Genomic DNA, 11,377 nt, shown 5'->3' on the forward strand with positions numbered 1-11,377 from the left:
GGTTAAGGCAAAGCAGTGACTTCCACTACCTTTCACTGTGTAGCAATCTGAAGGTTCGTAGTAGTATACCAGCAAGTTTTCTCATGGCAACCTCCTGGAGACTCATATGAAATTGTCTGCAGCTAGAGGTGATTGACTGAGCTTGAGCTCTGCCTCCCCTGACTGCCCTGACAGGGAGAAACTTGTCAGGAGCATTCATGACACATCAGTGTGCTTTGGTTTATTCATGTGCCTGACATACCAGTTTTGAATTTCTAGGAATGGAAACAGAAGGCAATTATTATTACATATAATATACTTGAGGGGTGAAGGAACGGCAGGGGTGTTATCATGCAGGTATGTCACTAATACTCATCAGGAAATTTCAGATTGACTGTTTAATGGTCACCTTGCTGGGGGAGGTTGAAACTGCAACTAAACCTTGGTTTGCTGGTATAGGGGCAAATGACTCCATTTGGGGCCTGTTATTTCTTTTTTTAACAGGTGTAACTCTGAGTTTTAGATCTAGTAATGAGTTAAAAGTAGCCACAGAGTGACCATGCCCTCTACTTACAAGGGCTGAGGCATTGCTTTGGAGTCTGGTTTCAGCATCCACACTTGGCATAGCTGAATTTCAGCTCTAGTCAAAAGATAATTGTATCTAAGTTTCATCCTTTCTTTACACTGAATGAACCAGTGAGCACTGGGCTTCCTTCCTCCCTTCTTTCCTTCTTTTCTTCTATCTTTGCTCCCTCCCTCCTTTCCTTCCTTCCTTCCTTCCTTCCTTCCTTCCTTCCTTCCTTCCTTCCTTCCTTCCTTCCTTCCTTCCTTCCTTCCTTTTTTCATCCTATTTTTTGTTGTTGTTGTTGCTTAATACTATCACAGAAAAAACACCAAGAAAGAAGAGTTCTCTCGATAGGACTCAATCTACTTAATTGTAAATATTAAAATATATGTGAGCCTTTGCAACTTAATGCGATCACACACACAGTTTTCCATTTTTAACATTTTTATTTTTGTTTGGAACTGAAAAAATAGTGTAATATTCAAAATAAAAATTTAAACTATTTGTAAATTATTCTAATACTCAATTTATAATAGCATTTTAACAATATTTGTCTAATTATTTATGAAATTTCACCAAATAGGGTCCCCATTCATATATATATCATATAGTCATTATAAACACAAATGTACTCTTTTATATTTTATTTTTAACTTGTTTTTTTTATCAGCCAAAGAATATTAATTCAGAGCCCACTGACAAACTAGAAATATCAAGATGTATTAAGTATAGTTCTTATAAAGCTCTTATTAACTTGCAGAAATACATACATATACTTACAAAGCTTAGGACTATAATACTGTTATCTAGGGTGAGGAAGCAGTAGAAAAGAGAGTAACTAAGTTACCCTGGGTGTAAGGTGGGCAGGGATTACAGTAGGCTTTCCTCAAAGGGACTCCATGAACATCACAGGGTCAATTATTTTAAAAAGTTAAATGGATATCCATACAAAATTATAAGTGAACATTAATCACTCTAGAAAGCAACTGGTTTCAATTTTATCTTTTTTAAACTAACGGAATGTATTATTATGTATGGTTACTGCAGTTCTACCAAGAATCATAATTTTGTTTTAAAAACTTAAAAAGAACCCTAAAGCTTACCTCAAAAAATTAAGTAGGCAGGAATATCCAAGAAAAGCAATCTGAAAGAAAGAGTTACTAGAAGGTTTAGGTGGAATGTCGCTTTGGTACTCAGCAGTCAGTCTAGGTCTGAGCCCATCAGCATCTGACATTCCCCTGGCAACGTAATTAAATCAACACTGAGTCATCTGGAATGAGCAAGTTGATGAGACAAAAAGAAAAGACAAATTCTATAATTAGGGGTGAAGTTTTCTCTATATCTCTCTTATAAATGGACAAGTAAGCTCTTTCTGTTTATTTGTTTCACTGTGCAATTTTAAAAATAATTGGAGTAAAATATACATTAAAAAAATTGTCACCTCAACCATTTTTATGTGTACAGTTCATAGTGGTAAACACATTCACATTGCTGTGCAACCATCTCCACAACTCCTTACGACGTGCACAACTGAAATTCTATGCCCGTTAAATAACTCCCATTTCACATCTTGCAGTTATGGCAGAATAAAAGGTTTCTAGTTTTCTTTATGAGATCCCCTTTATTTATCCATAGCACTGATGTGACCTTACAAAATGATCCGTGACATTTTTCTTATTTTGCATACACATTGCAGCAAGAAGGTTAACTCTCAGAGTGTAAATCCTCTTGAGTGACTATCTCAAAGCCTATGTTCTGTAATCTGCTGGGTTTTCTGACATCCTAACACTAGACAGAAGACGTCTGACTACCTCTTTAAATATTATGAATATTTTATAGATTTAATGAGGTTCACTGTCTCTGATAAAAAGGATAGTGACTATAAGGGTGTGGACTGTATTGTTACTATAGTAAACATTTGTGAGGAAACAAATTGCCCCCAAATGTTAAATAAAATGTAGTTGCAGCATCAAATATTACCTCTATTGCCACAGTCCTGCTTTTAGAAAGGTATGATAGTGTGGAAATATGTTCATTGAATATTGTTGAGTAAAAAGACCTGGTTACCAAATAGATAAACTCATTTTTATTTTAAAGAACAAATTATGTGTGTCCGAATATACGCATGTATGTGCATGTGTATTGTATTATATATACACACACACATAAATGTATATACACATATAGGTAGCATGGAGAGCAAGAGAGAGAGCGAGAGAGAGAGACAGAGAGAGATACAGATACAGAGAGATAGACAGACAGATACAGAAGGACAGGGAGAAAAAGAAAGAGAAAGAGAACTGCATCTACCTTCTTCACTCAGCTTAATTTCAGTGCAGGGGTGAAGGCACTGGAAACTAAAAGCTGAGAGAGTACATAGTATGTTAACTCTGTCTTTGGGAGATGGGAATGTGGGTGATATCTGCTCTTTGCATTTTCTAATTATTTGACCATTATATGATTATATCACCTTTGTAATCTGTGTATTGTTTTAATTTTAAAAGTTTTATATTAAAATTTGCAGTCATTTCTAATAAAGGGTAGATCAGCATAATAATTATTTCAATTTTAGCCCATAAATAAAACTCATATCACAATTCCTAACATTATAAAATGAAATTTGGGCACACTCACTAAATAATATCACCCAATAAAATAAAGCTTGAATGGTTCATTTTATTTAACATTATATGAAAACGTGCTAGTAAAAAGCAGATATTACATACATTTTCTCAAATAATTCTTAAAACTACATTCTAAATTCAACACCAATTTAGTTCACTCAATGGTTAATATTATACCATTACATGTAACATATATGCTTAAACATCAAATCACATTTAATTTTAAAGTAAAAAGAACTTAGAGAAGTCTCTCGTTAAGCATTTATATAGCATTTATTATTCTGTCAGCCAATGTAACTAGGAGACAGGAAAATTGATAATATCTTCTCTTTGTGTGGAATGAATGAATTTAAATACTTATTAATACAGCACTATTGAAATCGTACCCAAGATTAAATCAGGAAAATATGTTTTCTGTATAAGTTAACCTTTAGGAACTATTTTGACTAACATGCAATTTTCTCATTTTTGAAATTCCTTTTTTCTATTGTATCTTAACCCGTGACTCAGGACTTAAGAATCTATGTTTTAAACGGTAGTTTATGTGCCCAAACAGCTTTAATCTGGTGGATAGTTATGAAGAATATAGTGGAAAAATAAGGAGACATCTGAGAAATTAAAAATCAACTACATTAGTAATGTTGAAAGTTTGAAAAAGTTAGTGTGAAAATTTTATCAGATTATCAAAATAGTGGAATGGTATGTAGAGTATGACGGGGAAACCTGATACCTAAATTCTAACTCCAGATTTCTTGTAGTTAGCTGTGTGAGCTTGGGCAAGTCAAAGTCTTCAGGAATCAGTTTCCTCAACTTAGAAGAGAGTTTGGGCCAGGTTTATTAAATTATTAAAATCTCTTCTTGATGAACAGTAATAACACTCTAAAGTACATACAACTGTGGACACCTTATCAGCTACTGCTTTAGCAATGGTGAAAAAAATCAGTTTCAATACTATTTGAAGCAACAAATGCACTATTGACATTTTCAAAATGTGATGCACTGGAATATTATTATCCCCGAACAGTTATTTCTTTTATTAAGAAAACTGAAACCCCCTTCTGATCTAAAATGTCATATTGTTTCTGTTTATGTAACACTACTATTTTGTTGATTATTATGTAACTTAAATTCTGCACAAAACATTTTTTTAGTATTAATATTTAAATTTCTAGGGAAATTCCTACTTACTTTGAAGTGTCAGCATTTCAAGTGATAATACAGTTTGTAAAACTAATCTCTATATAGGCTTTCGGTGTCCTTAAATTAAAATTCCTTGGTATTGTAAATTAATAAAAACTTAAAGAGCAAATACCTATATTGATATTTGATACTTCTAAAGGAATATGGGAAATCTATACCCCTTAAATAGGTAAATATATTTAAGAGATTATTACCAAGCTTGATTCTTCCCTTTGGATCTTAGAAGGTAAATAGTACTGTATTTTCACTTAGCTCCCAAATGTCAGCTTTATTTCTGCTACAGAAGAAGAGGTGATTTCATCAGTTAACTGAATCAGCACAGGTTGCTGTAAACAGGAAATAACATGTATTCTTTTATCAGAGTAAAACAAAAATCCCTATTTGAAGGAAATGACTTGGGTCTTTGCAAACATTTCAATTCCCTTTTCATCCTACCTCACAAGCAACACTAAGAAATTAGTATTTAGATTTTTTTTTTTAGGAGGTCCCTAATACAGGTCACCTCCGTATTCTCTTTTGAGTGTTACACCCTAGGCTGGCCAGGAAAGCAGAGATTTCTTGTGTGCTAAAATGGGTAATGTCAAATAACCATTATCAACCCCATTTATGTTAACTTTCTCAGATACATGAAATGGGGAAATGTAGGGTCCATGATGGTAAATAAATGAAAACAGAGAACATTTATTAAGTCCTTACTATGTGCCATATGTGCTACATTAGTTAATTTCATTCAATTCTCACAACTAAGCAGTGATAAAGATAACATTAAATGTGATAAAATAGAAGAAAACGATCAAGAAGTTTAAGTAAATATTTAATGTGACATCTATGACACACGTTTATGATCTCACAGCCCTAAAAGTATCTGTACTTTTTTCCTATTTTTCCTTTTACTTCCCTAGAATTTGCAAATATCTTTTTAGTTCTAAACAGCAAATTCTATACATTAGGCACTTAATGATCTATTGTGGTAGGCATTTTGTTTGGCACTATGGGGAGCAAATGGATGAATGAGAGAGGCCCTAAATCCCATGTTGATGATACACATTGCTAGTAATAATGTCAGTCATAAAGTATTCTCCTAGTTCAGGCAGTATAAAAAGGCTTCTAGTTTTATTTATGAAATCTCTTTTATTTATCCATAGCATCGATGTGATCTTACAAAGTAATCCATGAAATTTTTATCTTGCACACACACTGCAGCAAAAAGGTTAGTTTGCAGAGCGTAAACCTCCTAAGTGACTATCTTGAAGCCTGTTTCATAATCTGCTGGGTTTTCTAACATTCTGATACTAGATACAAAGCATTTGACTAGTTCCTTAAATATTATAAATTCTTTTTTCATTTTATCGATCTAATGAGGTCTACCATCTCTACTAACAAACAGCCGTTTCTTAAGGGAAAGATAATCTCTGGATAATAATATATGACTGTACGATCTGAGAGGTAAAATGTGTTCTCAAGATTAATATAATACAGAGGTCTTGACAGGCCACATGAAAGGCTACATGAGAGCATGAAACAAGCATGTGGATTCTGGAGAGAGGTTGCCTTAATCAGCTCCATCTAATCTCAGCTCAGTCACATGCTGAATGTGTGGCAAGTTATTTAATTTCTCTGAGTCTCAGTATTTTTATCTGCAAAATGAGGCTAATAACACCTACTCTGAATAGTGTAAATGTGAGAAATAACATCTATAAGGATCCAGAAGAGAGGATGCTATAGGTGCTTAATAAATAGTAACTGTTTATTCTCATCTACCATTGCATCGTATCATTGGCTAAAGCAGCACTTCAACTCTGAGAGCATATGCTTGGCCTGTGACAAACTAGCTGACCAGTTCAAGTATGAGTCCAAGGATATGCAGAGATCTAAATACTGTATGGACATTTTCTACAAATTATCTTCCCATACAGCCCTCTTCCAAATACAAGCTCTAAGGCTCTGGATTAGTTAAAAGGATAAAAATTGCCTTTATCACATTTATGGCTTTAGTATGGAAAACAATAATAGATAATGATCTTGAACTGCTGTGAAATTTCCAGAACTAATGTGTAAGTATATCACTACCATTAAATGGACATCTTTTGGTATCACTGAAATAATAAAGTGAGATAGAATTTAGAAAGACAAATTTCAGAGGTCTGCTCATTATAAAGTGCCTATGATTGTCATGTAAGTCTGGGATAAAGTACATTCATATTGAAACACAAGGCAAACTTCTTAATTAAAATACCTCTATGATTGGAGTTCTACTGAATTGCTGCCTCGGTTGACCAAAATTCTAGCTTGCACAGTGCAAATGCAACTGCTTTGAGCTAAAGATCAATTTTAGAAGAAATAATATATGCATACTCCCTAGCAATCATTCATTTAAATACCTGAATCCAGATGCACGATCATTTACAAATTCAATTATTCCTATAATTATTGTACCTAGGTAGTTTCCTTTTTATTTTTGAGAATAAATACACTTAAATAACGTGCACAGCTTAGTGAAAGTGACAATGGATCACCTCACTGTACGATTATCAGGACATGATAAAGGTTATGTATTTTAAAGGTAAGAGCAATGTGATGATTAGCTTTTCATTTGAGGCAGTTTACAGTTCAAAAAATGCTTTCAAGTCTTTCACCGATTAAGCTCCAAAGCATCTTTTTCAGTGTCAGTAGAAGTGACTAGCATTTAATTAAAATACTCTTCTAACTATAAATAATTGAATAAATAGTCTCAAACCTATGACTAACGTTGTTGAATTAATAACTAAATAATGTAAGAATTAGAATTATCAAAACACTTTCGAGAATGCAGTTCTGCTTGGAGGGCTCCATGGAGGAAGTGCCTCATTTTCAAGAAAGGAATGATGTTTCTTTTGTTTTCGTTCAATTCTTTCCTGCCTTTCTTTCTTTTCCTAAAGAGAAAATAGAAAACTACAAATTTATATACATATATAGACAGATGAACAAAATAATCCAATAAGATATTTAAAAGTCATTTCCTAGTTTAATTGGTTATAAAACAGCACCCAGGAAATATTGCAAATTTATAAGCATACTACTAATAGGTATTAACGTACCACTTAATTTTTTAATATTAAAAGTAATATTTAAGAAGAATTATGTAAAACAGGAAAAAAGGCCTATAATTGCATAACTCAGAGACAATAATTATCAGTAGTGATGACTTGGAGAGCAGATTCGCAGAAAGAAATTTACTGGGTGCAGAGGTTGAATATGCCACTGCAGCATGGAAAACTTCAAATTTTTTATAAATAATTGAAAGTTGAGCCTCATGTTTCTTTGCTTATTATTGAGCTTGAGCACATTTTCATTTCTTAAGCCCTTTTGTAAATTTTTGGCTCAATAATTTGGCTCAACTAACTCTATGGATATAGATGCTTTTAATTTTTAGCAATTTGCATAGTTTCCTTTGATAAATATTATCTTTGCAGCAACCATTTTGTCAACATTACTTTTAGTCCTTAATTTTTACCAAAAAAATAAGATATTTCAGCCACAGACAACAGTTTAAAAGTGTTATAATCAAAAGCTGCGTAGCCACTATCTGCCCTGTGAAATAAACATGACCAGTACTTTGGAAGCTCCCTATGTTGGCCCCCTCATCACACTTTCCTGTCTCTCCACCCCACTGAAGTAACCATGACCCTGAATTTGATGCTTGTCATTGCAGTGCATCTCTTAATACTTTTATTATATATGTATTTATCCCCGAAACCACATAATTTTGTCTTTCCAGTTTTTAGAATTTATACTAAAAGGTATCATGCTATATTTTCTATTGCAACTTGCTTTTTAAAATTCATATTTCTGAGATCCATCTATATGGAATTGTAGCTCTAGTTCACTGATGTACAGAATTCCAACATATCAATGTATCATAATTTATTAATCTATTTTTTTGTCAAAGATATGATGTTCTCATTTTTTATTTGCATGCCAAGACAATGTCGCCAAAAAAAAAAAAAAAAAATCACTGTTCAATTCCTTGTGCACAGAAGCCAAGATTTTCTTTCCATGTGTGTGCCTAGGAGTGAAATTTCTGGTTTGTAGGGTATGAATATGTTCGACTTTGTTGGACAATGATGATTTATTTTCCAAAGTGGCTGTAAGAATTCAGCCTCCAACTAGCGCCTATGCTGAGTTTTCGTTTTGATATTTTAATGATTTTAAATTCAATATCTGTTCATGTTTTGTTATTTCTTATAGCACTTTTATGTTTTAAAAAGCATCTTATTATGAGATTTTATAAATACTGTTTTTTTTCTGTTTTATTGTTTACCATTTTATATTTAACACTTTAAATTCATTTGGAGTTTCTAGTGCTGTAAGGTAATTCTGTTAAGTGATTTATGCCAAAATGTCACACCAATAATCCCAGTTATTTCCTTGCATCTATTAAATTGTGTTACTCTATTATATATGTAGCATATCCTTACATATAGGTTCTGAGGTGTCTTGTGTGCAGTTCAGATTGTCTCTCCATTTCTCCAGCGTTCTAACACTGTAAAGATTGGTGGTTTCCTGAAAGAGCAGCAGTATTGGGAAACCCTTGGACAACCCTGCTTCTTTTATCAATACATGTACGGAATGCATAAATATCAGGAGGATATGATAATGCAAGGTTTCCGTTAGCATACAATTATTCACGGACAACAAAAAGAGTGAAGAGAGGTATGAGATTTTTTTCTATCTGTCTTAACATCTTGCTGTATAACGTCAGCACTTGTACACTTGCTACTCCTGGTAAAGCTAAGAGGGAATCTCCTTTTAGAATCTTAATTGAGGAAAAAAAAAAAAAAGCTTTAATTGGATCACTGTCAATAATTTTAGGATTTTAGAGAGAGACAGACCCTCTATCTTGGTGGGGGAAAAGCAACAACCAGGCTGTGTCCACAGAAACTGAACAAACCTTTTTTTGTCTGTTTCATTTAGCGTGGGAAGAGAGAGAGAAACTTGAAACGAATCTGGTTTTACCAGCAGGCACTAAAAAGTCAGGACAGGAAATAAGCAATTAATTATCAATCTTAATATTAATTAATGTGGCTCAATAATGTTATCTTGAGTAATAATTTTAAAAACCTTGTTTAAAAGTCCTTCTGACTGTTGTTTGTTAGAGGCTGAAACTTTCATTCATTTTCTTATTACAGGTAACTATGAATTAATCTTGGAACCAGCATGAAGAAGAGAGTCTTACCTGATCTTTGGCTACAACTTTCCCCTACAACGATAACTCATCAAGTGCTCACTACCCAAGCTAGGTTGTACATCAATATTTTGAGATGTTACTTTAATGAAAACTGAAGTCATTAAACTTCCATATAGGGGTATTTTTTCCATTCTATCTGCAAACAAATTTCAATAAGAAATCGGTAAGATGGGGAGTAAATATGTAACATTTTGTCTATGGATGATTTTATAGGTAGCGCTATATTTGTAAAGGTTTTATTACATATCAAAACAAGTTGTTTTCACCTTAGATTTTTGATTGATGAGTTTTTGTTTTCCAGAGGACTGATCAGAATGAGAAAGTGACTAAGTACTATAATAAAACATAATGTACCTGTGACTTAGTCATCAAGGAAATTCAAAAGTATGTGAAAATAAAACTGAAAACTTAAACATTTACAGTTAATTAGTCTAAGTGATACTAGCAGAGTCAGTCAGTACATGTCTCCTTAATATAAGACTTTGAATTATTTTTAGAACAAAGCTTTATTTACGAGTTTAATCAAAGGAAACCATAAAACACTGCCTCCCTCATTCAAACCATTTAAACAATTATGATCACCTTATTTTATTACTATTTTTCTGCCTGGAATTAGCATATTACAGCACTAAGTCAACACATAAATACCAATAAATTCTGTTGGTATTTTATTAGGATTACATTAAATTCGTAAGTTACTTCAGGGAGAATTGACATCTTTATAACATTATTATAAAATTGAGTGTTTTTATTCCAGGGCAGTTTCGATCCATTTTATCAAGTCTTCATTTGCATCCCTCAGGAGTGTTCTAAAGTTTTCTTCATTTTAGTCTTGTGCATTTAATAAGTTTATTCCTAAGTATTTCATCTTTTTCCTATCTTTAAACATCCTGCTTTGGGTCCTACGTGACTCTCTAGCTACTTAGTTCTAAAGTTTATGTGAAAAAAGAAACGATAATAGTCAGAAAAACTCTGAAAGAAGAGCTATGAAAGAAGATTAATTCAAACAGATACTAAGACAAATGAAGCCCTGATAATGAAACTGTGGTACTGGGATATGGACAGTAAGATTGACCAGTGAAACAGAAAGTCAAGAAACAGACCCCCCACATCTGGGAATGTATCAGATAATAAAGGCAGTACCTCAAATAAGTAAAAGATGGGCTATTTTATAAACTATGCATTCAGGAAAAATAAAGTTGGAATCATTTTTCCACCATACATCAGGATAAATTCCAAGTACATCAAATGTTAAAATGTTAAGATATTAAAGTCATGAAGTTATTAGGATTAAAATGGGCACTTTGTTTAACCTCAAGTTATGAAGAAAGTCTTTTCAACTACACCTGAAAATCAGAACCCAGAAGAAAAGATTGGTACATTTGACATCAGAAAATAAAAATCTTTAGGGAACAAAATACTATATACCAAGTGGAGAGAGCAACAAAACAATGAAAAAAAATATCTGTAACTCATATCAGAAATGATAGGCTAATTTCCCTAATACATAAAAACAGCTTCTAGAGACCAATAAGAGAAAGACTAATAGAAAAATGTGCAAAGTCTATGATTTGACAGTTTACAGAAAAATATATAAATGACCTGCATAAAAATAAAAAGATGCTCCAACTCAATTTTGACCAGAGAAATGCAACTACAAAATACCCTGGATGATATTTTTTAACTAGAAGATTGGCATGAATTCAAAAACAGTTTGATAAGAAACTCCATTGGAAAGAAACTGTTGAATCCTAAGCCCTGTGGAGAAATTTTACACTTCTG

General features: G+C 32.9%; 1 protein-coding gene across 7 annotated transcripts in view; it reads right to left on the reverse strand.

Moving 5' to 3' along the window:
- Positions 1–1,784: 1,784 nt before the first annotated feature.
- MAP9 (microtubule associated protein 9) overlaps positions 1,785–11,377 on the reverse strand; it is a 33,916-nt gene continuing 24,323 nt past the window's right edge. For 3 of the 7 annotated variants that reach the window (XM_023530751.1, XM_023530750.1, XM_023530756.1), the window contains 2 exons: positions 9,300–9,372; positions 3,201–7,282 (listed from right to left, as the gene is read on the reverse strand). In XM_023530751.1, the coding sequence (XP_023386519.1) occupies positions 7,158–7,282; positions 9,300–9,372 (198 nt within the window). In that variant the 3' untranslated portion in view covers positions 3,201–7,157. Of the gene's footprint in view, positions 1,815–3,200; positions 7,300–9,299; positions 9,373–11,377 lie in introns of those variants that run through there. The other 4 variants (XM_023530752.1, XM_011360321.2, XM_023530755.1 and 1 more) reach the window with 3 other exon arrangements.

Source organism: Pteropus vampyrus, unplaced genomic scaffold, assembly GCF_000151845.1.
Source record: "Pteropus vampyrus isolate Shadow unplaced genomic scaffold, Pvam_2.0 Scaffold53, whole genome shotgun sequence".
In the NCBI taxonomy this organism is placed as follows: Eukaryota; Metazoa; Chordata; class Mammalia; order Chiroptera; family Pteropodidae; genus Pteropus; species Pteropus vampyrus.